Source organism: Rhopalosiphum maidis, chromosome 4 (genome assembly GCF_003676215.2).
Source record: "Rhopalosiphum maidis isolate BTI-1 chromosome 4, ASM367621v3, whole genome shotgun sequence".
NCBI lineage: Eukaryota > Metazoa > Arthropoda > Insecta > Hemiptera > Aphididae > Rhopalosiphum > Rhopalosiphum maidis.
Genome location: NC_040880.1, coordinates 41,185,297 through 41,213,069, shown reverse-complemented (window position 1 = coordinate 41,213,069; position 27,773 = coordinate 41,185,297). Strand labels below are relative to the sequence as shown.

Here is a 27,773-nt window from a genome sequence, read left to right as displayed (position 1 = left end):
TTAAAATAACAAAAATATTAAAATTACTCAATTTTACACATTTATAACGTTGTGTTACAGTAATTTAATATATATTTTATTATACTTATCACTCTCTTCAGAGATTTTAAGCCTGTAAGTAATAAATATTTTTATTAATTTGTCAAAGTATGTTATGTAAAAATACTCTCTTTTATAATAATTTATATACATACAACAAAAGAGATAATTATATTGAGTTTAGTTTTAATAATATTAGTTTTTTAAATTGGAGACTTTTCAGGAAAAAGTTTTATATTATTTATATAATTATTCATAATATATATATATATATACATATAATATATCTATAATCTATATAAGCTGACTATATTTTATATTTTCAGAAGATCTTTATTCACCATTTCATTTTATTAACACTTAAAGTTTGTAGAATGAAATAAACACTATAGTAAACTAAGCTCGGCTCAGAATTGTCTTTCGAATGTAATAGCAGTCGCTTTCAAATTTAATTTCAAAACACCCACTCCTGAAACACCTATCAAAAACAATGGTCTACACGGCTACACAACGTGCTTAAGATGCCCTATGTTCTAGCTACCTTTTTATGAGTATTGGTTATTATTATAATAAATAATTGTATAGTTAAAATAAATTGAGTATACAAATATAAATATATGACATCAGTTTTTAATTAGAATAAAAATAAGTTACAAAATTAATAAAAATACTAAATTGATGTTTTTTCACGTGAATCACAAAAGTATAATATAAACGACACAATAAAAAGTAACTATTTTTATTCAAATCAATTTTTAATGGTTTTTTTTTTATATATATATATACGTTGTTTTTATATTAAACAAATGTTATAAAAATAAAAGAGAACGAAATACTTATACAATTTTGAAATTACATTTGTAGCGAAAGAAAAACGTATTAACATTCTAAACTCCATTCCGACACTTATTTCTAATATAGTAACATGTGTTCACTTTCTGTAATATATATTATACAGTTTATACCACAAGTTACTTTTTAGTATAATATTACTTAAGTCGCCAATAACCAAATTAACTATATTTTTATCTTCTAATTTTAACTATGAGTCAACCGCACAATGACTTTTAAGGGTGAATTACACAGCTCAGTCGATGTCTGAAACTTATCCATGTATGATCACGACACATACATTTAGTAAGTGGAATGTCAATGGAAACCAACATACTTCAAAGTTCTCTTATCCAGGTTAGAAGAACTTAAAGCTTTCGTTTAAATCAAAGTTTTAAAATTATAAAAACTTATAACTATTAGGTAACAAAAAACAAAAGTTTAGATTTTTACTAGAGTTTTATTGAGTATAATACTTTTGCATTACATTAGTAATCATTCTTGAAAATTTCCGTGACCGCATAATATATTAAAATACGAATCCTTAATAATTTAGTAGACAGGATGTTAAGAATATTAAATGATATGCATGACATTTGGTGAAAACCGTTAAAATAATATATATAATTCCTAAACTAGTTTTATGGTAATATAAGAATAACAGAAAAAAAATATAATAAGCTATATACAATTAGATAAAATGAAAAACGCTTTATAACATTTGTGAGCATAAGTTAAGCCCGTAAATCTTTAGATAAATACAAGTGTAATTATTATTTATCAAGGTAATATTGTTAATATGTAAATGGTAAAATATGTTACAGAAATGTTGCTTTTAGAGTAGTATAATACTATTGAAAACTATTATTTTCCATTTAAAATATTTCATTTTACATCATCCAAAAATATAAAGTTACTAGTTAATGATAAATACATTAAATTTTTAAAATGTCCAAAATATATTTCAAAAACTTTATTTTACAATAATATTCTATCGGTTCAAACTTTTTAAACGATGTAATGTAGTTAAAAAAAAAATAAATAAAATAAAAACATTTTTTAGTACTTACCGAGTATGCTTTTTCGTAAACATTGTCTGATTCAGGCGAATGAGCTGGAGTTGCCATTAGACGACTGGCATCGTAAATATAATACAGTCTTTAGTTTATTGTCCAAAATGATGGTGGCGGCATATTGCTGCGCTAATATTACTATTGGTATGGTGAATAAAACACGACAACAATAGAGAAGAATACTTCAGTTAGCCGGAATGATCAGTATTTTATTCTATAGTTTAAAAATAAAACTTCCATATAAGAATCAAGAATCACGAAAAAAAATACAAACAATAAGTGAACAAATTCACAATATTTATAACATTATTAATTATTATTATTATTATTTTTATTATTATTACAGCGAATAAATTATAAAATGCTATTATTTAAATAGACACAGAGGGAAATCTGTTTCATCTTTTTTCTTTAAACTTCACCTATGGCTTTTATAACATTTGGAACACCAATATTCTTCCTTCTCTTCACCTCAACAATGAATGGGCTGTTTTTCTCATTAATTTATCCAACCTTTTCTCCAAGTATATCTCTATCATCAATAATAATTATCTACCTTCTTCTTAAGTTTCGAAGATAAATATCAAATAGATACCACGTGGACTGATTTTTAAATATACTTTGACACGGTAAATATCGATGCCTTATATCTGTGTTAGATACAACTATTGGTATTGGTGGCCCTCTACTCTCCTGGTTTCAATTTCTATCTTTTCTTTTGAAAAAAATTATGAGAGACTAATGCTCTCAGTAGTTACTTTTCCTATTCTAATGTCCTCTTATTGTGTACCCCATAAGGAATCAAACGCTTATTATGTTTCATTGCTAACTATCTGGAACAGACACAATAATTCCTCAGACATAGATTTCTTCTCTCGCTTTATAGATTTTTTAGTTTATCTACTTACTTCATTTAAACATATCTGAGTGTATTCTGTTTAATGTTAGTATAATTGCATAATTTTAATCTATTTTTATACATGGACTCACTAATATATACTTATACTTATTTGTTATAAATTAAATCGATTAAACTGTATTTCATAAAATAACTAAATATTTTTTATAGGCTGATTTGCTGATAAAAAGTGTTTTAATATAAGGCAATTAAAATCGAAAGTGATTTAGGACAATATAACAACATAAATACTAGGTAAAAGTTTACTTTTAAGTTTAAACATATTAGTCTATGGTTATTTAAATGTATGATTGTTGTACAACTTATAAGTGAACTACATGTAAAGTTATGGATGCAAGAAGTAGTACTGTATATTACATATTTATCCTAACACTCAGTAATTCGACCTTGATAACTGAAAACGTAAGTTATCTTTAAAATTCAAATATTATAATATTTGGAATTTGCAAATTACAATTTTTTATTCAAAATCATATTTAAAATTTTAATATGTGACTAGATACCACTGCTTTTAAATTAAATATCTCTACACAAATGTAATATAACGTGGGTCCTACAATCCTCGGTCACAGTTTTCATCCATTTCTTACACGCATTCAGAACTTTCTTTTATTAAAAGTTATTGATAAGCTATGCTACTAGATATAGTGTTCAAAAATTTACGAAATTCCTTCATTTAAATTATTACCATCGGTGAGAAATTATTTTTTGTCTTATATATATGTATAGCTTACTTGAAATACTTGAAATAATGCAATATGAATTAAGAATAAAACATAATTTCAAAACGTCATGTAATTGAATAATCTACTAAGTTATTTTAAAACTTAAGTTCTTTCACGGCAAACAAAATGTCATAAAAACATGACCATGTGTGTGAAAAACCATTAAATTAAACGAATTCTATAAGATATACAGTATACAATCTTTTACTTTTGCGAAATTGACGGTGTATTCAGAATATACCCATTTTAAATCTCCAATTTGAACACGCATGATGATAAATAAATATTTAGGTACCTATAGGTCAATTATTTCCTTGGATAAACTTGTTTACAGGTTCTGTATAATAATTAATAAATATATAACATGTTTTCTATATCCTTAAAACGAAATTGCTTATTGTAGGGCGTATCAAATATGGTGGCATTAAAAGTAAAACATTTTTGGTTTATGTTTAATGTATAGGTAGATAGTATTTTATTTAAATACTAAACACGCCATAATAAAATCCGTTACAAATAACACTCGGTATTATTACAACATTTATAATACACAAATACACAATATACACGAGAAATACATAGAGATAGATTTCGATATATCTCCTAATGGGATCCGTAGGTAAACGCGATTATGGAATCGAGGTAGGGTTGGGTGTAAAGTACTTAGAGATTTACATGGTAAAGGCATATGTGACGTTTTTGATTTAAGATCGGGTCGGAAAAATGGTCGAGGGTGAACATATAATCGAAATCCCAAGGTTCGTTACACCAACCGAATAGTAAATGCATGTACAAATTTATGTGTTGATATCATTGTTTCTCATAAAAGTATTTTGAAACACCAAACCAACATCGTTTATCCACGGCGAAATCAAAATATAATATTGACCCAGGTCTAATAATATTATAGATTCAGTAGTGTACTAATAATTTAGTTATATTCGTGGCATAAAGTTAAACAATTATTTAATAAAGATCCGGAAAGTGATAGAAAAGTACCTATTATACAGTTAGATTTTAAGAATATTTTTAACTTAATTGTCGGTTATCTGTACAGTTAAACTTTATTAGAATAAATAAAAATTGCAATGATTATATCAAACAAAATAATTTATTGGATTTTTTTAGTTATAATAATGTTTAAAAATTTACAAAAGTAAGCAAACGTATTGAAATTACCAAAAATATAACCGACTACAGGAAAAAAAACAAGAGAAATAAAATATGTATATATTTTATAGTGCTAAAATAATTGAATTATTCGTTTTTAGTATAATAGAATATACAATTGTTAATAAATTCAGTTATTGCATTTCCTCAATTAATAAAAGGACAATAGGTACTGTTAAACAAAAAAAAAAAAAAAATATCACACTATTTAGGTATGAACCACGTGTAATACATTATAATTATTATTTATTATAATATTGATACACAATATTTTAAATAGTATAAGCTTTAGTAAACGCTACGCAGTGATTTACAGTATTTGTTCTCATTCATATATGTCCACTAACTGTAATATCAACACTTATTGTAAATTAATTTTTAATTTCTAAGGAACCATAAACATCTAAATAATATGTTTCAGATTCATAAAAAAAAATACTAATATAATGATTAAAAGGTTTTAAATGTTGAAGAATCGTAAAACAAAAATTATTAAACACTTAACTGTTTTATACGGTAAGTAAGAAAAATTATATTTGGAAGGACAAATGTGGAGATTGGTGAAAAATGAGTACTCATAATCATTTTAATAGTAATTAATATTTAACAATATGTTCAAATGAACTTTTTAATTTTATTAAAATAATAATGTATTACATATTTTATTTTAAAAATAATCGAAATTAAAATAAATAAATTTAAAGGAATTAAAACTGTTTATATTATAACATTATGTTTTTAAAATTATAAAATACCTATTAAATATTATATAATCATTTATGTTTTTAAAAATGATAAATCAAAATAATTTTATTAAAATACCACTGTATTTTTGTGGTAATCTAGAAAATTAATGAGAATTTCCAACCATTATCTAGTTACAATAAATTTCCAATCTATATTTATAATATACAATTACTCATTTTACCGGAAAAAAATTGGTATGCACAGAACAAAAATCGTGTCATTTTATAACTAGTATATCGTTTAGCTCAAAATCTAAAATTAATTACAATCTGTATTTTATGTTCCTAAATTAATCTGATAGCCAATTGGACCATATGATTGGATGATTGCGTCCATCACGCGGTCATTTGATTAGCCATCAGATTATTTTGGGAACAAACAGATTTAGTGATGTATTTATTATTTAATGAATATTAGGAATATACAATTTATTCCAAATATCTCATATCGTCCAAAATACCCAGTGAAAAATCAATATCTTCTAATGCAGTATTTCATAAGTACAAATACAATTTTTGAAATTTATTCTTTTAAATTAGAATTGACTTATATTGTTAAAAAATCTAATCTAACCTGAGACATATCATAAAACTGTATTTTAAATGTATAGGTTTTGGCAGCGTTTTGGAGAATTGCTCTGTTCATAATTAACAGTTGGTAATTTATATTTAAAGAAACTCTATTTTAGTGGCATACTTACGTATTTGATTAATTAAACAAAACATGATTGTTTTAATTCTTAATCCTTTCCATATAACTATGAAAGTATTTACCAATCTATGTGCATTAGCGGATAAAAAATATTATTTGTTTTAATGAAGAATATCATTTTGTAGGTTATATTGTATAGTAGAATGATATTAAATATTAATAACAAAGATTTAGTAGGATATTACTTTATAATAATTGAGAATGGCTATTCGAGATATTATTGTTCAGACACATAAATTTCACAATGCCTTTATACTTGTATATCATATGTTGAATGTTCTATAACCTATAGGAACGGCATACGAAAATTCTTCGTAAGGAGTATAGGGAATATAGAAATGTAGTAGGTAGTTGTTAATAGCTATAGCGTATTCACGTGACATTAAATCGGGAAATACGAGCCGTAAAGGTCTACCGAAAGGATATTAATTTTAGCGTTCAATTTCACATGGTACCCAAAATTTGCACGAAAAGCTAAGAAAATTACATACGTGTACAACATTTGTACATTATAGGAGGCGGTCGTTGAACATTATTAGCAAGACAAAGTGTTGGTGTCAAACAATAGACGGGACATGATTTTAATCATTGTGTCTTCATCGTCTCCATCGACTTCCCGCACTAATTAAAAAATCTATACAGTTGTTGTTTTAGGCTTTTAAATATGATATGATCATTAAACTCAAATGAAAAATCTAATAATAGGGACCTTTAAATAGCGACGAAATTGTTTTGTGTTTTTAAACAATTTAAATTAGTAAAAAGCTACATAATATATTTTAATAAGCCGAAGTCATCATGAAAAAGTATTTTTTTTTTCAAACGTAATGATTTATAATAATTGCATTTAAATGTTTAATTATAATTAATAATACACCTCTAACCAAGGTGGGCGTAACGAGATGTTTCCAATTTTTGTGTACCTAGCTTTGTCCTGTTGCGAATCTTAATTTCTCAGTGCAAAAGTTATAGTACTGTGGTTTTAATTATTATTAAATAATTTATGTAAATATTAAAACGAATGTCAATAATATGTACAAATTATTATTTATTAATATTTAGTATAATTAATATTTTGTTTTCAAATAATATTATTGTCATGAAGTTCTGCAAGTACAAAAATAAAATCACTCTTTGTGGATTCATAACAAAAAATCAAAACAACACCCGCATATAAAAACAATAAAAATCCATTATCCTTTGTTATTAAATTGAACAGGAAACTATATATGCCTCCTATTTTGTCCGTATAGTTCGTTAGTAGAGCTTGATTGTTCTTTATAGTTACACTGTCCAAAATTATATACTGAATTCCTGAATAATATTTTTTATAAAATATTAAATTGCTTTATAATATATAATAATCAGTGTCTATTCAATAGCTTAATATATTTTTAAATATTAGTATTAGCATAAGACATTTCTATCTGTGCTTATTATTGTTAAATTAAAAAAAAAAACCCAAATATCTAAAAATGTACGAAATAAATGGTTTAATTTTTTATCACAAATATTTTACTTAATTTATTTGAAATATATTATCTAACATAGGTAAACGACGATTTTATATCGAGTTTCATCAATAATAATTTCTAAAATATCTGTCTAATCAACTCTTTCCTTGTTTTATATATTATATTATGTAGTATGTACTTAATGAAAACTGCCCGAAAAAGAGTTGATTAAAAAACAAAAGAACTTATAATATTATAAAAATAAAATATCACTGTTACTGAAATGAACAAAATAGTTATAATACCACAACCTACAGCAATAATTTGAAACTCGAATGCAGAAATACACTAAAGAGGTTTTGAACTTTGTTTATTAAGATTAAATAAAATACTTAATGAATATGGCTTAGAATTTGTATTTCATGTATTTTAAATACTAAATAGTCATTGTTGTTATTTATTGAACACGCAAATAACATTGTTGGTATAAAAAACAAAATTGTTTTAAAAAAAAAAAAAAAAACATAAATAATGAAATATGTTCCTATAAGAAAATTTTAAATAACTTATATTGGTAGAGGAGTTTATTTATATTTAGATAAATATTCATAATATTAAACATAAAAAATAGTTTTAAAGGTAATTTACATGTTTTAGGTGTATTAAATAATAAACGAATAAAAATGATATCATAATTTAAAGACAGTTAAATAAAAAATAATAGTCAAATATTAAACTATATATATATATATATTGTATGAAAAAAAATTCAAAAAGAATATTAGTTATGACTTTTAACATTTAATAACAATAATAAAATCAATTTAAAAACAAAAAATGTGTTTACATTAGTTTATAGTTTATTTTTAATATAGGTATATAGACTATAATAAACATGAATCTAAGTATTTATCTTTATTAGTCATCTTTCTATGGTCATTTTAAACTAATGTAAAGAATTACGTCATCAAATTTTTAAAGGTTAACTATTTTTCAGAACGATCGAAAAGCTACTAAAACAATGTATTCAATTGCGAAATACAAAAGAACTTTTATATGATTCACGGTAGGGGATGAAACATGCTATTATATGTTTTTATTTTGTATAGGATAAATTCTTTGAATGATGCTTAAGATCGAATATTTTTTAGGACGGCTGTATTTTAAAGTAAGAATAACATTGAAACTTACAAAAAATCATTAATGATTAAACTTATTTTATTCTAATTAAAAAAATCATCAAAATACTTTAATAATCATAATGTTCATAAGTTAATTTACATATAGTTTTCAAAGAAGCCTGGGAATTGTTGAGCCTTTCATTCGCATTAGTAAGAAGGATTTAATAGTTTTATATAATTTTTTAGATGAAAATATCACTGAAATAAAAACAAAATCCATTTTTGTTTTATTAAAATCTAAGATAGCTAGATTATAAAGTGTTTATATTTATATTAATAATTTTAAAGAAAAATCTCTAATTTTCAGTTAACACTTAGATAGTAATTTGAGTTTTAAAGTTTAGAAAAGATGTTCAGTGGAGTATGCATACACATAGAAGGTGGATGGGTTTATGTATACGAGGATAATCAAGGTGAGACACCAAGTTATAATGTTGAAAATATAATACTTATTAAATATGCTAAAATTTAGAAAATGGCAATGTTATAGCTTATGTAACTTACTTATTATCACCATGTACGGGATTTTTAATTTAATACTTAGGTATCTTACTAACTTTATTTTTATATTTTCTTACTTGTTTACCAAGCATTATATTTTTTATAGTGGATTTTTATAATTATATGATAATTGGTTGTAACAGTAAATGACCCTCTTTTGAGGTTTTTATAGATATATTTATGATTTAATTTTTAAAATAATTGCTATGCTTAATATTTGAGTTTATTAATTTACACGATTAGACCTATCCATATGCACTTAAATTTAAACATTCAAGTAAAGTAATGTGACATATTTCATTACGTACCATAGTCAGTTATGAAATATCCATCAAAAACAAATGTTGCCAAAGAGTATATGGTCGTTAAAAAACACTATTAAACGACATAAAAAAATGAAATAAATAAACACTTTTTCTTAGAAAAAACGTGACATTACAATATTTGCGTCTGCGCTTGAATGCAAAAAAGGTTTAACTGGAAAAACTGTAAACTTTTACTCCATGACCGGACTCAGTAAAAACTTGTGGCAATGGAGTAATAAATAAAAAAAAATAATAAATATAACGTAGCCTGACAATATTAAAAGACGAGGGGGTTCTTTTCTAAATAGAAAATTATTAGTGAACTAGATTTCGTTATATTTTCTAGAAATAATTGCAATATTTCATCGTATTTTCCAATGTACTACACACAAGAGATTAATGTGACGGAAGTTATTTAAGTAGAGATATTTGTCATAAGCATTAATTGAAAACTGATGCCTTTCCTTACGGTTAAGTATTTCTTATTTATGTACTTATCTACATTACACACACACACACACACATATATATAAATGTGTGTATATTTTTTTTAAATGTGATAATTTACTATAATTAATATATTATATAAATAAATAAAAAAAAAAATGATTAAAAAAGAAAACAATTTAATAACTGAATAATATAATTTATTCTTATTGTATCTATTGATTCTCAAAAGTAAAACTTTTTTCATGATTACATATTTGATGTGTATAAACATGACACTTTACAGAGTGATAAACACACCGAGTAACTTGCATCACAATTATATTCATTAACAGAGATATTTTTTTTTTTATATAGATTTTTGGATTAACATGTTATTTAAAAGTAATTAATAATTATGTATATTTTCGGATTTAATTTTGATTTACTTAAACCGTATTTATTATAAAACAAATTCTATGAACTAAATAAACATTTCACACCTTTTAAATTTACATCACAATTATTTTTTTATTAGCTTTTTAGAATAAACCATAATATGTGTATATTATTATATAAATAATATATAGATACATCTTATTATTTTTATTATATATAAAATAATTAACTTATTGTTCTACGAGTAAATTGCTATCTATAATCAATTATATTACTAAATCACTTTCGATTATTATAAGTATTAGTTATATTATTCTGATTAAACATATTAAGTTGATATTAAAATATCAAATCACAATTTGAACTTGAAATATAAAACTTAATAATATAACTAATTAAAGCTGAACCTCGAACAAAATAAAAATAATACATATTATTATACAATTTACTCAATGCAGTGGAATTCTTTCAATTTAATAACAATAGTAATAATAATAATAATAATAATAATAATAATAATAATAATAATAATAAGTATAGGTACCATAACTGGTATCGTCTAGTAAAAAAAAAAAAAACATTTAGTTTTTGTACTTTTGTTCAATAGATTGCATGTGTTTTAGTTATTGTAAGATCCATTGTATTTTATCACATCATGAATATCATAGTATTTTTTTATCAATCACTAAACACGTTTATCGTACATGTATGTAGTTGTTTTGGTTCATAAAAGAATTGAAGAAATTAGTTACGTATGTATTTTTTTCATGAAAAAAATAAAAAATAAAATAAAAATAAAAATCACTGTAAAATATGCGAGTACCTTATATATAAACGTATAATACATTTATGTTGAAGTTATACTTCTTTATTTTATTTTATTTAATAAAAGTATTTATAATATATTATTATCTATTCTACCTTATTCTATGTATCATTATTTTATATATCCATATAAATTTTTGTAAATAATTTATATTAACAATTATTAAGTTGCCAAAAAAATAGAAACTGTAATCAATAACTTAGATGACTTTATCAGAAACACATAATAATAATAATAATAAGTATATATTATATAGTAATAAGTCTTGAATTTGCTAGTAATAAATATTTTATGTTTATTCTAAATTCTATTTCATTTAATTTATATAATTATAATTAAGTATCTAAGCTACAAAAACTTGAAAACTTCTTTTAGGTACTTTAATGTAGGTATATTATCTATGGATCAAATTATTAAATTAAAAAGTATTAAGACTATTAGTTATTTGTGTGAAATCGCACGGTTAAAATGCTAAATTTTCATAAAATACCTATAATATTCCTCTAAATAGATAGTGAAATAAACAATGTAAAAAAAAAAATTACCCGACGATACCAGTTATGCTTGATACAACAAAATGATAATTAATAATATATATTACTTACCCGGAAGACGACCATCGGGATTATCATATTTGTATGTCTTTAAGTTATTTTATATTAATTTTATAATTTTCAACGTTTAGTTAAAGCTACCCTCAATTTTTTCCGAATGATCTAAACGGATAGTAACAATAATTATGACTATTTTTAAAAACGGGAAAAACGATGTTTCCGTATTAAAATCGAGACGCATTCTCGGTAGGTATAGCGTTTTCCCGACGAAACGTTTGGTCGAAAGGACGTCGCGTACCGGACAGTTCGGCGGGTACGGCATAACTGCACTTCCGTGGGTTCGTCACGACATGCACACACGAGGTTTTGTGGGGCCATGTGCGCATGCACAGAATCGTCAGAATCGCGTTAGGGATTTTTATTTTACTTTTTTCCCTCACTTCCCACCACACATACATAAGTGGTCCGACGATGAATTATAAAATAAAATAATAATAGTAAACATAAAAATGAAAAAACACTAATAACAAATATACGACGACCAGTTTTTTCCACTATTTCGAGTGCGCTTAACAAGTAAAAAGGAAATTGTTTTTTTTTCGCACACACACGTATACAAATTTCGAACTCTGCAAACGCACAATAAAACACAACACTGTAATAAAAATCACTGATTTCCAACATGCATCGTTTGGATTGCGTCCAAATATACAAATATACATTATTAAGGTTATTTTTTAACTAGCGTTAGCAGTACGTTGACGTATACGTTCATTGACTGTTTAGTTTTTAGTAATAAAAAAAAATTACTATCGTTATTATTATTATTATGCAAAGTGCACAATTAAACGAATGTTGTTTAACATAGTAATAATGTGACATATTCATAATAGATGTGCGTATTTCTAAATATCGAACGACTTGTCGTTTCTGTGGTTTATTATTATGCGTTACAATCGTTATCATTAAACCACAATCATATTTTGAATTTTTATCAACTCGTTAGTTTTAATACAGTCAGATTATATCATAGACCATTCACCGTGACCATAATTGTATTGAATTAATAGAGTAATAAGTAAAATTTTTTGCCGATGTTCGAGACATTTATTATTGTACCATTGGGTTTCATAAAAATTGAATAGTAAAAATTAAAAACATTAATGGTACATTAATTTTTTTTAAGTACTAAAGATTTGTTGTTGAGCTTTCCTATTCTTATAGGTATAAGTGTTTAAAAATCTAAAACTCCTCACATAAATTTAGAAAATTTCATGGGCCATGGCCAAGCTTTAAATAAAATGTCTATAATATCCTATATTTGTTAGTTTAGTATAAATAATGATATAATCCCATTAACTGTTGCATACATTTATTGATCACTAATAGCAAATCATAAATTAAGTATATATATATTCGTTTAAACCATATAAAGATTTTCAAATATATATTTTTTTTAAAAGAAAGATTTTTATTAAATCGAGATAAAATTGTTATGTATAATAAAAGTGTCATGTTGGTGGGCTGAATAATGATGCATGGGTAATAAAATCAAACTAAAAAAATATTTAGGAACAATATGTGTTTGGCACTAATATCACTTCGCTTCTTCTACAATAGTAGCATAGGCTATAGTACAGTATTCACTGTAATGATATTATATTTTAAAAATAAAATAACTAATCTTATCAAAGCTTTGTACAAATTGCATTTCCTGATATCAATTCAAAATTTATCCGAAATTGGTCTAAGGTTTTTGCTTAAGAAAATATAGATAAAAAAATATGACTTAATCTATTTACAAATCTTTTAAGGTGTTTTTGAAACTTTTGATAATTCATCGCGATTCTACCTGCATACATGATCACAAAAGAACTTTAAAAAAAAAAAAACGTCATTGTAAAATCAATATATTCCTCGCTTCGCTCAGAATCTAAAATAAATATAGGTACCGACCTAATATATTATAAAAAATCTAAAGCTTAAAATCTAAACTATTCATACAATATTTTATGAAAAAAAAAAAAAAAACTAATAATGATTAATGATAAATCCGAATAACAAGGTATTATAGACATTTTGATAGATTATTATTAATAAGTACCTAACGATACTTCACTGATGCATTTTAATTTTTAAGCTATAATCTAATCATTTGTTTTTTTAGATGTGGAAATATATTACCATCGGGGTATTTATTCGAAATTTGTAACTACTTACAAATTACCAATAGTCATTATTATTAAAAAGTATACATACACAATACTGATTTAAATTTATTTTGAAAATATAATAACAATAAGCATCTACCAAAAATATTCGTATTAACTATTTTGTATGAGTACTTAACCTATTGTGTGTTTATATATTTTAAGTGGTCGTTACCTGAAATACTCAAATATTTTTATCAACAATATTGTTAAAGTTAACTTTTAATGTCATTATTATAAATTGGTGGCAGTGAATAATAAAAACGGAAAATGAATAATAAATAACTATAAAGTTAGAGGCCTTAAACCCGCGCTTTTTTAGGCGATTTTAAACAAGTAATTTCAAAGTACCTATCAATTAAAAAATTTAAATTTTAAAATCAAAAATATAAGTAAATACATTATTAAGTAGATATTTTATAAGTGGTCCCATGTAAGTGCACCTAATTATTATTGCACGATTACAACATTGTTGTTAAAAACTGTTTGGCGTGAAGTCATTCCATTCGTGTTCTACAGGATACACTAGCTAATCAAGAAAACAGTTTTGTTTATAATATATAGGAGAACATGATATTTATGTTATTATGATAATATTTTTTCAAATGCACAAACATAAATATGAAAATAATAATTTATTTTTATATTTTTGTTTATGTATAAATAATAAAACGGTAGAGCAATAGAGCATATTTAGATTATAATTATTATAATTGTATATATTTTTTTTATAGTTTCCATTAAATATTTTGAGTGAAGCAATGAATTTATTTATTTTAAAATTATATTAGGGTGTGTTTGTATTTTGTGTGTTATACCTTTTTAGAGTAGGTAGTAAAAATGTTTAGATTTTCAACTTTATTGGTGGTTTCTGGTAGAAGATTAATACTTTTTACTTAGAAATGTAATACGAAATTCTTCAGTAAGTTTTTTTTTCACAAGAATATAAAAGAAAGTTAAGCGTAAAGTCACATATTTTTTTAATACGCTATTGAAATTCAAATTTTTATAAAATTGAATATTTATGCATAAAAAAATCGTTTTTGTCATTTTATGATTATTTAAAAAATATTAATCGTTGATACTTGAAATATTTCATTAATTTCTACAATTTTAATTTTCTATATAGAATGCAATTTTCAAAATATTTAGGCCAATTTTGAGCTATATATAGTATAAGTTAAGTTTATTGAATTCGCCTAAAATCGTTTTTATGATTCAATAATATTTATCCTTGAATATTAAAATCTACTCAATTCGTTGCTTACTCGATAGCGAGGTACACGTCTTGACATTTACTACACAGCAGAGCGAGTACCCTGTTTGTTTTTAGAGTATGTTTGATGTATATTGAAAATATTTTTTGTTCCTTAATCGAATAACTTGTCAATTCGATGCAATGTTCTTAGATATCAGTTAGTCATAAAAAAAAACCCGAAAATAATAAATTTTACAATATTTTTTTGGAATTTATTAATAGTAGGTATATCAAAATATTAAATCCAACTAAATGAATTAACAAAAGCATTATTTCTGATAATCAATTCAATTTAAATTAGTCATTTTAGGTACTCTATATAATATTTAACTATTGCCGCAAACTATTTTCACAAATAATTTGAATAAATAACTGATATATTTTAATATTATTGTCTTCGATTGTACACGTTGTATATAATAAACTTAACACCTAGGATTTACAGCTCAAATTTTCTGGACTATGTATCTATGCATAGAAAAAAATTTTCCTGAAAAATGTCTACGTCCGATTTCATAATGATCGGCATTTTCTATTGCTCGTTACAATCGTTGTTTCAGATTTCTTCACTTTAAAATTCAGCATCAAATGGTGATCTCTGGTCAGTGGATACAGTGAATAGCCGTATATATATAACATAGCTCACCATGGTTTTTAGATATTGTGACTTTGTTTGGTTAGCCTAACCAAGGGGTATGTTATCATGATCTTGATTCTACACACCGTCATTGTAGTATCAGAAAGTGTGACCATCAATATTATTGATTGCGGTGGAATCCGATTGAACACAGTCCCTGTTTTTGAACAACCCGATTAAGCACAGTCAAACGAATTGTCAATTTTTCATGAATATTGGTGAATATTCGACGTAATTATCGTTATGTTTTACGACTTATGAGTCATCACCGTAGAGTAAGAAGCATTGGTGTTTATATAATGTTCGCCGATTACACGAGTTCGGGTTAAAATCATCTGTGCGATTTTTACTTGTTAAACACATATTTTATTATACTTTTGTGATTTTTGAGACAAACTACTACGCTATTCGATTTTTGAGATAAACTACTACACTATCCGATTTTTGAATATTGTTATTCAAGAGTAACTTTCAGTAGCTAGTAGTTAGCCAATTTTTGTTGTTACTCGTTACATAGTTTTATTTTAATATTTTAGTATAAAAATAACTTTTTTTTTATACACGCTAAATGTGATAAAAAATTGAAGTGAAATTAATGTTTTTTATCGAAAAGATGAAATAACTGCAAGTATTGGAGCTTTTAAGTATACCTAGAATAAAGATATGTTAATTTCATAAAAATTACAATATTATATTGAAATAAGTTAACACAACTTTGTCAAAAACAAATTTTGATAAATATTTATTTTATAAACAATAAAAACGGCAACTTTGTATGTATTTATGTGGTCAATGGTATTGTATTTTGATGTTTTTGGATTTCTATTGTTTAATTGCATTTGTGCTCAATCGGGTCGTGAAAAAGATAAACAATACTTAATCGGGTGCAGCCATTGTCAGTTTGTGTTTGGTCGGGCTTGGCTTGGTTCAAACCAACTGGACAGGCGTGCCTTTATTCTCGGGTTCAGACGTATTTCCTACTATATTTGGCATTGCATTGTAACGTATTTTCAGTGGACCCGTGAGACCATAGCTTGACAGGTCCAGTCCGGGTAGGTATTTTGGCTCTGATTGATCAATCGAGGAGTACGCCGTGTTGAACTCAGGTTTAGACATCATAACTGCTATATTCAGCATTAAGGTAAAAACCTTCACCAGAAGACCAGCTTGCGACATGATTAATTGACAATATATTCATATTTTATATAAGATATAATATATATAACGTACGATATAGCTTTTAGAATATGATAAAATATTTATATAAATAATAATACTGAAATAATTAATAATGAATTAAAATATATTTAAATATTAGCTAAATATTTTCAAAAAGATGACATTTTTATTGTAATTGTGTCAAGAATAAATTTAAAGTTAAATAAAAAATAAAACACTTTGCCAAAGAATGAATAACCTGGTAGATTAAATAACGTTAATATATAATATATAGAAAGTTAAAAGGTTAATTTATTTTAGTTTATAAAATTGTTGTAGAATTTAATAACTTTATTTACCTACATTTAATGAATACGTATAATAGAACAATTTACAGAAAAAAAAAAAGAAAAAAGGAAGATGGTTGGTAGCTGCTGTACTAAAAGAGTATCTAATCATTCAGGAATAAATCATTAAAATTTATGTGTTAAATTTGAATTCAATGATAAATAATTGCATACAAAAAACGATACTGAGTGAAAACTGAGTCTGTCAATCTACATTACTAAGTATATACATAAATAATTTGTAAATTATGGTGATATTGACAAATTTCGTAGAAAAATAAAAAATGGCTACAGTACCTTAAAAACAGTAAAATTAAGTTATATAAAGTTAAAAATTGAAACATTTTTATTGCTACAATAAGTTATGATGGATAAAAAAAAAAACACAAACCATTGTAAAATCAATACATTTATCACTCTGCTCAAAATCTAAAAAAAGTTATCTTGTAAATTTTAAAGCGTAAAATCTTCTTAATCAAGTCTAATATAATTGATAAGCATTAAAATCATTAAATAACAATTCAATAATACGATTTTTATTTTATTTTGCACCTCTATACTTTTGTTTATGTTTGAAAAGAAAATTGTAAATGCCATGTCAGCGAATAACTACTAAATTAGTTACTCTAAATTTTGCAAGTAATTATGACCATCATGTATAATTTACTATAATATTATACGTATCGTTACACTTCGCCACCAATCGTATGCGGTCGAAGAAAAAACAATAAGTACTATTCGACTTAGGGAGACTGTTCACAAATGTAGGAAATTTAATCGCTGTACGTTAATCGATTCGGACCACTAACGATAATAATGGCTGGGGTATCCGTAGACAATCACCGAGAACGCGGTTTGAGTACACTATAATAATTCACTGCTATTTAATACAACCCATGTGGGTTTTTTTTATCATATAAACGTTGAAAGGACTACTCGGTTTTCGATCGAAATACAGTTCTTTTTTTAGAGTGAACTAAAATATAATAATATTAATATAATAACATTGTATGATATACTCCTCTTGTCGTCGTGAATATTATATTGTCTTTTAGTGGTCATGCGGTGTCTGGGAGTGAACACGATAATTACGTGCTCGCCAATCGCCGTGTTGTCGGTAGACTGACGAAAAATTTACGAGAAATACACTCAAACATGTTGACTCACGGCTTAGGATTTGGTACGCATTTTGTAATTCACTTTAGTGTTATACATTAATATAGTATATTAAACCATTCACAGACGGTACAGACAAATACGGATACCTACTATAATAATAATGATATTAATAATAATAAATAATAACATAATATTGAGTTCAAAGGCGACCCCATATAGTCGCCTATTTGCGTGTTGGACGAAAGGTATGGGCAAGTCTCGCATATAATTAAACTTAAGTGGTAACCAAACGAAATCTAGGATGAAAAGGCCGATAAAATCGTCTTTGATCATCGATCCAAGAGATATTATAACGTAAAATTCAAATACTATATAAAGTCTTACGTCATAGAATAGTGTTTTTTGAAATATGCATTAATTATAATATAGTTAGTTTTCGATATTAATATTTTCTTTTATTTCATTCATTATTTCAAAATCCATTAACATTTTTGGAAAAATATTTTTTTACATAATTTCTAGTCGAAATAAAAAACAATTTTTTTTTAAAAAAAAATTTATTTTTATCATTATAATTTTTTAAATATTTTATATTTTTAAATGACCACGTACATCTTTGGTTTTATATTTGGAAACAGAATATTTTTCGGACTATTTTGGTTCATAAAAATTTATAGTTATTTTCAAAAAATTTCATATATTTTAAAATAGTGAGTGTTCATCGACAAAATAATCAATCTGTATATCTAATATACAGGTATTGTATTAACTTTTTTTTATATTATATTATAAAATACCTATAGCATGACATTGACCACCAACTAACATAATTTTTAATAAAACACAATCGATTGCATAGGTCATAACTGTTGCAGTACCTAATCGTCGGTTTTTTAAGAATATTGTTATACGGTTGTTAGGTAGGCACCGACCTTAAACTATATGACCAAATTATAATAATTATCCACGTTCCTATTTCGTAAATAATGCACGGTAAACAACAGTAATTATTTCATGAAAAATACTTAAAAGCGTGCTGTTTACGGGCTAATATTATTAGAGCCTAAGAAAAATATAATAGAAAACAACCCTTTTTTCATTGGGGGTGTGACCCATACCCATAATTCCACAAGTGAAATAATAAACTCTTAGATCATTTTTTATTTTTATAAATCCCATTCGCTTGACAGGTCTATGGGTCAACTTTATTTTTGTATGTAGTACTATGTACGAAAAAATTATGTGGCTAAATATAATTATATTACTGGTCTTGTATTTTGAAATATATGCAAATTAAGAGTGTTTTAAATACATATGTATATATTATACGCTAAATATATAAATCGATAAAAAGCCCCATAAAGGTGTACTAATGTTAATAATCGTGTATATTGTTCAATGTTTTATTTTTTATTTTTGATCATAATCATTTTCTCTTTCGAACATGCGGTTTGTTAATAGTAACTTAATACGCACACTATTGCGTGTGACGTGTGTGAAAATGAAACACTTTTGTTCAAAAACAGCTTACATGAAAGTGCACTTTGTAATATAGAGCAAGAATGTTCTGAGAGTGTAGTTGTCACATAAAATAAGCTTTTGATATTAACGTGTGGAAAAAATGAATTCATATTTCGAACTTGCGAATAAAACGCATTTTATAGGTGCATGGTGTTCATTGTACATACTATAATAATAATACTTATATAGTAAATGATTTCAGTTTGTACGCCGCACGGTAAAATACATTTTATGGTTTGATCTGATATTTTGCTTTCTTAACACGATTAATTGTTAAGTTATTTAAGCATGCTATGCCGTATTCATTTAACTTATAGCTAAAACGTGCAAATAACTACGCTGCGCATTATATTAATACGTAATACAAATATAAATTCAGTATATTTATATTTATTCATAATATTTTCATGGATATAACTACACAGTAAGTTAGTTTAAAGTTATAATAAGATATAATAATTTTATCGATTATAAAATTTTGTAGGTACCCGTTATTTTCGTTTTTCAAACAAAACATATTATGATGAGTATACCAAATTGAAATGTACGAGTAATTTTCCTGTCGAAAATGTGTCTGCACGAAACTATGTGTGTTTCTAGATGCATTCAAATTATTATGTTTTATTTTGCAATATAAACACTATAAAGTTCTTCCCAGACAGTAAAATAGAAAGTACACCTTCTAGAATAAAGTATACAACTTGGTATACTTTTGATTGTCCCCGAACCATTCGTTTTAATGCGAACACATCGCTTGATGACTAGCCACATTGATCTGACACAAAAAGCGTATCGTTTTAAAAGCTAGTGCGAGGTCATATAATAATAACGCATTTTCGCGAGGTATTTGGAACTTCCGTGTTATGACCGTTCTAAAAGCTAAAACAAGTATATACTATTATACACAATACGAATCATATAAACCAGAAACACTAATGGCGTTTAACGTTAATCTTTTTTTTTCTGTTTTTGAAATGATTTATTTACAAGGTATGTATTATAATAAAGCGAAGCGTTGGGGTTGAAAGGTTTATGATAACAAAATGCAGACATCCCACTAGATTCACTGCTACCGTTTAGATACAGGTAATAATAATACGAAAACGTACATAATAGGTACACGTAATTTACTGCATCACAATTATTCACAACTGCGTGGTTGAGTAGAAATAACTAGGTAGGCACTCAAAGTATTAAAACGCGAACGAAAATTCGAAGTAGGTATTTCAAATATATCAACATTATATTGTCTACATTATCATTATGTATTACTTATTGTGGTAGAGTGGTAAGACGAACGCAACAATATCAATATATTTTATATAAATTAATAAAACACATAATATATTATCATCAACAATAGTAGTTCTGCATCTGGTAAAGCGGCCATGTACATTGTACATATAATAATATTATATAAATAAGATTATTAAAAATGTACGTGTACATCTGTATATTGCATATGTTTAAAAGGACGTCTGTACAAATATCATATTACATTAAAATATTAAAATTAAAAGTATGTGTCTCCTGTAATTTATGCATAATTACGGTTTAAAACAATTGCATTTCTTTCGACGAGTTTGAATACATATTATTATAATTAAATGCACATACTTACACGTGATATATTGTAATAAACATTTTTTTCAGTTTTTCTTTTGAAAAACATAATATTACATAACTTGAAATTTTAATTTATATCGAAGAAATCATATAAACACGCATGTTAATGATATAATGATATATAATAATAATAATGTACGTACAGTACGTTTTCCGAAACGAATTAAGTTTTGTGCTTGTGTATTCATCGTTAATTACATTCGCTGTTCCAATTATTATAAAATCCCCTGACTAAGCCTGTCTCTTAAACGGATGTTTTTGCCCCCCCCTCTCACCCTTCTCCGAGTATTACTGTTTAGCCCATAAATATAAATGTTTATGCGCTTGTATGCGTTCATCAATTCACGATTCAGCCTCACTTATTTATAAACAATGGGCGCGTTTATGCCTCCATAACTCTGTGCGAACTCCATCACATCACACGGCGTGGCCTATATATTTTATTCACACAAACAGTGTACCTATATTTACGATGAAATGGACGTAATTCTTCGGAATTAACGATCATAACGCATTGTAATATTGTTTTCATTTAATCTGTTTATATTATTGTATAGAAATCTAATATTATTGTGTTCGACTGAGTAGGGACTTATAATATATAATGATTCACAATATACTCGATACACGTGTACCCGCAGTTATAAGTCGCACGGTGCGTAACCAGCACCGCAATACGATAATTGTAGTGGATGCAGAGCACATGCCATTGCATTCCGGATGCCTAAATCGTAAGTTTGATTGTTGAAAATTAAATTTATTTTACGTGAATACATGAATACACGTATATTTATGCATCGATACACTTCCAATTAAAAGTTATGCGTTTGTATGTTCAGATGAATATAGAAATATGTTACCAATTAAATATGCAATACTGTATTATTATGAAAGGGTTATAGGAGTATATTTTTATTTTTTAGTGAAATTATGGATGTGCGGTAAAGGAGCAACAGTGACGAATGGTATGGATTTAGGGGATTTGAAAGTTCTATAAGAGAAAAATATTGCCATTTGTCAAAATAGTCTATCTTGGTAATTGTATTTCGTTATACCTACCGAATATGATAAATAAAACTTAAATATCCAATCAACAATACTCGGATCTATTTTTGCATAACATAAATCGTTCGAATTGCATTCATTTCATATGATAATTCCGTAGACCATAAAATTAATAAAATATTTTATTTTTGTAATCTACGCAGTACTACATAATATTATGTTATACGTCATATAGCAAATATTGTAAAAATAAAAAATAAATAATCGTGTAGTTATTAGTCGTTTTAAATTAAATTTTTCAAAATAAACCGTACGGATTTAGCTGTAGATTTGGTGAGGTAATGTTCAATCATGTATATACTTATAAGTTATAAATATATATAAATAAATAATATTATTTGAAGTTACAATATATAATTTTCTCGACACATCGCAATCGCTTTTTATACATAAATTGAACTAATATATTTTTTTTTTTCAAGACTTATCAGTGATCATCATTAATTATTGTCTTAGTAAAGGCCAAAAACCTCAATTAGACAGACAATAAGCAACTATACTAACCTATAGTTAGCTTAAATCATGTTTAAATTGTTCATGTCATTACTAAGGTTTGTATTGGGTTTTCAATAAGACCTTAAACCAAACAAATTATAGGATATTTAAAAAACCCATTATACCCTTCCAAATTTAACTTTTAATAATAGTAAATTATTGCTATATATGTGTTTATTCTTTCAGAGTAAACATGTGAAAAGTCTTCGTGTACATATATTGTAATTCATATGTATATATTCGCATTATCTAATAATTTAATATGTGCTATGTATCAATAAACAAATTTAGGTAAACTTGTTCAAACACTATAATACTGTAATTATATACTACAATATTATAAATTTAACATAAGTACTTATTTAATTAATCAAAAAGTTATGTATCCAAATTCAGTCTCTAGTATTTAGTAAGTGATTTATTTCAGTAGGTATCTACTGAAATTAATAAGTCGACAAGTTGTTAAACATAATATGGAGTATTTTGGAGTGTACTTGACAATTTATGAAATTAGGAATAATTAAACTCAAAATTATTTATAAATACCTTCATTATAAAGAAATTCCTCCAAACAAGATATAACTACTGGGTTTTAATTAATTAATTATAGAATAAATTACTGAGATTTATTTTAAAATAGAACTTGACTTTATTGGTAACTATTTAGATTATTTCAACTGTTCATAAGTATCCGTTAGATTTTAGACGTATACATATTTTTATAAGCTAAGCAAGGGGCTATCCCAGTTTTGATTATGCTTGGAAATAATGTTCAAATCGTATTACGAGCTATAGTGGTTTAAATTTTTATCTTAAAGATTATAACAAATATGCAATCTAATATTATACTTTATTATTTATTAACTGCTATACATACCTAACTTTTTTTTGTGTACATATAAAGTTTCTTGCTATACAGCTTATACACTGCGTGCAATTTTAGTTTGTATATTAAAAGGTCGAGAGTGTATCACGAGTCAGGACTTTTTGATATATTATTTATATTTTGTACATTTATATATATATATATATATATATTAGGAACTAGGACAGATTTCTCAGCCATTTTTGATTTGCCTAAGAAAAAACGTTGAACCGTGTGACACCGAGCTGAATCTACCCAAACTAATTTTACTTAGCAGAGTTTCTTTTTAAAAGATTTAACTTAACCTAATTACCAAAATCTACGAATCCTGTCCGACTTTAATGAATAAAACGTTATGAATTATCGTAATACAATTAACCATTGCATGATAATAATTATAAAATGCTGTCTATCTCTCTATCTCTGATTGTAAAAGTAATAGATTAATACCAAACAAGAGAATACGAGAGAATTTTGGTGTTAATAAGTCTTAAATATACTACGTAAAATTTAACACATATATATTGAAATAAAATGTTAATATAATATTTTTACTTAACCGATGACCTGGTAGCATTACACGGACAAATGATGAAACGAAACAACTTCGACCAAAGTATATTTATGTAGCAGTCTCAAGGATTATTGATACCTACCTTACACTCAAAAATGAACGAATAAACGGCTGTAAGATCACACATACACACGTATGTAGTATATCACATGTATAAATAAACACTATTACAGTATTTCTATTTTATTTGATGCACAATAATATAACATATACATTATACATATTGAATAAAATAGAATTACTGTAACAGTGTTTTACTATCAGCGTATAGGTACTGTTATTGTAATTTCGTATTACACACAATGTACGTATTGTAGAGCATAATTTTAGCTGTTGATCGAATATGTCATATTTATTATTGAGTTAAAAAAAAATACTTATCTTGAACACGCTTTAAATACACACAACTTATATATACTTCGACAGACGTAAAAAAACATACGTGAGTATGAGCTTTTGAGCACGCAATACGTATATATTTTATGGTAATTTTGGATACAAAAAAGTAATATTTTATGAAATTCATAAAAAAAAAAACACTTATTATAATTAAGCCACAAGTTATATTAAGAAAAAATACAAAATTACTGTTATAATACTACATTTTTGTCTATAGAAAAAAAGATGCGTTGATAATATCACAAAAATATTACAGTGGGACGGAATATCAAACGTAACTAATCGGGTTCCGATGTAGCGTGTTTTCGTTTTACCTCATTTTGAGGTCCCCGAGGGACTGTCTGTGCCCTCGACAACGTCGACGCGATTGCAGTGTGGCGTTTCTGTTTGGAAAACGGTGTTTCCAAAATACTGGTGACTTGTGGCCAATATATGTCATGCAGCCGCGCAAGGTATACAGTGACGGCCGATAAATTGGATAGCGCTAAGGAGCTTATGAAAATGGCATTATATCGTATGTGTCACGAGTAGTTAAGATTACAGATTAATCGATCGTCGCCACCGTAAAACGTTTTACCATGTGACCAAATTTCCACAGGGACGACCGTCATCCACTATGTATATTCACGATATAGTGATACGATGGTTATCTGTCCAGCGTATTTTTTTTTTTTTTTTGGTTGCCAATTTTTCTTTAAACGCGACCGAATTCCATTTACGGTGCCGTCGTAGGCCGAATAGAGCCAGACACAGAAGCTGGTTACGAATGACATGATTGGCAGCGATGGGGATAAATCTGCAACGGGTCTGAGAAAATCTGAGGAGTTGATGTTATTGTGCAGAGGATAGACTCAGAAACGATTTTTTTTTTTATATGGAATTATTTTGTCGGAGTATAATAAATACTATATCCAGATGTTTATCTATCTATAGTAAGTGTTAAGACATCATTGATCTGCGATTGCAATTAAAATATGATGAATTTAAATACATTCTAAATTAAAATGTTTAAAAAAATGTAAATTACATTTATATATATATATATATACTTTAGAATCGAGTAAAGTTATTATAATTAATGAGTCATTAGGTATTTGTTTTTTTTTTAATTAAAATCCTTTGTAAAAAATTGTATAGTTGATATATTTTAATACTGTTTAAAAACTCTTAATGCAAAACATTTCTTAATTATATTTACATTTCATCAAGAAATAATTTATGAAATACTTATTTTTATAACAGTTATGTCATCGTTAATGTTTAGTATTCATAAGTGTTGAAATAAACAAAAACAAAAAAATCGAATTTATATAAACTATTTACTTCGTGAAATACCTAATAAGTTAAATATTGTAATTTGTAGTATATGTATTAAAATTATTGATTCTTTTATCGGTGAACATTCATTATTTCAAAAAGTATTTTATAATGACTAGTTTTTGTCAGAACAATTAGTCATCCAATTTAAAATTAAAATTATGTGTTTGATCTCTAGTGCTACTGCAGTGCATGTTTGAGTTTTATTGCTGGTACAAAATAGTTTTCTAAAGAAGTACAACACTGCAGTAGACCCCGTTCATTAATAGGTAGTTCTTTCACGCGTACTGTTAAGTTGTACGTATACTGACCAAACTATTAAGTAGATATCTTACAGTATAAATTATAAAGTGACCGCATTTATCACTACCTATGTATAAAATACTTAATTTGATTTGACGCCTATAGCTGATTGTTCGGGAGCCAGAAGTCAAGGGTTAAACTAATTAGTCCACCCTTAAGTGAAAGATCAAAGCAGGTACGTGTTTATTGTTGTGTAGCTACATGATCGTCTACAATAACTAGTAAATCAAAAACACCATATTTGAACTGTTACAAAATGTTTTTCGTCTACATCAATTAAAATAGTTTCGAAACGAGAAAATTTATACTTATGTGTTTTAAATGCTTTATACTTCTATAAGAATATTGACTAACCCGTATTTATTGTTTCGGTGTTATAAGTGAATGATACAACAAAATTATATTCAACAGTACGTTAATAAAATGGCAAATGCAATGGTTCTGTATAATATTATAGACCGTGTAGCTTATGTCAATTTTAAATTAAACGATATATTAAAAAACACACATAAACATTAGTATAATTTAAAATATATTCTATGTAACATAATGTTAGGCTGAAAAATTGTGTTAAAATTATTTAATTTGAGTTATTGTAGGGTATATTTAAATAATTATTATAATTTACGAGAACAAACATAATATAATAAACGAATTAAGTTAAATACAAAAAAATAAAATACTTTACAAACATACGTATGAATAGTTGTCTTAGTAATAAACAATATTACAATAAATATATAAATTTAAAAAAACTAGAATATTTGATTAAAAATAACTCGTTTAAAAAAAAATATATCAGTTTAAATAACAATAATGGATTAAACATTTAAAATTGTATATAAATATATTTCAAAATTATAAAATGGGGTGTCATTAAGGAAATGTTTTTGTGATTGATTCATAACAGTAATTATAAATGTTGTTTTATAGTGTTATACAAACCAATATTATCTGTATGCTATATTGACATATGTAATTATTATATACTAATAATGATAAATTATTAATTTTTAAA

The 27,773-nt window shown here is 25.7% G+C and overlaps 1 protein-coding gene across 2 annotated transcripts in view; it reads right to left on the bottom strand.

Annotated features, from left to right (window-relative positions):
• LOC113557471 overlaps nt 1-27,773 on the bottom strand; it is a 205,246-nt gene that overhangs the window by 78,332 nt on the left and 99,141 nt on the right. Inside the window, exons 1-2 of one of the 2 annotated variants that reach the window (XM_026963014.1) lie at nt 11,913-12,253; nt 1,941-2,157 (exon numbers count right to left, since the gene is read on the bottom strand). The exons of the other annotated variant lie outside the window; for it this stretch is intronic. Of the exons in view, the coding sequence (XP_026818815.1) occupies nt 1,941-1,997 (57 nt within the window). The 5' untranslated portion in view covers nt 1,998-2,157; nt 11,913-12,253. Of the gene's footprint in view, nt 1-1,940; nt 2,158-11,912; nt 12,254-27,773 lie in introns of those variants that run through there. 2 annotated transcript variants of the gene reach the window in all.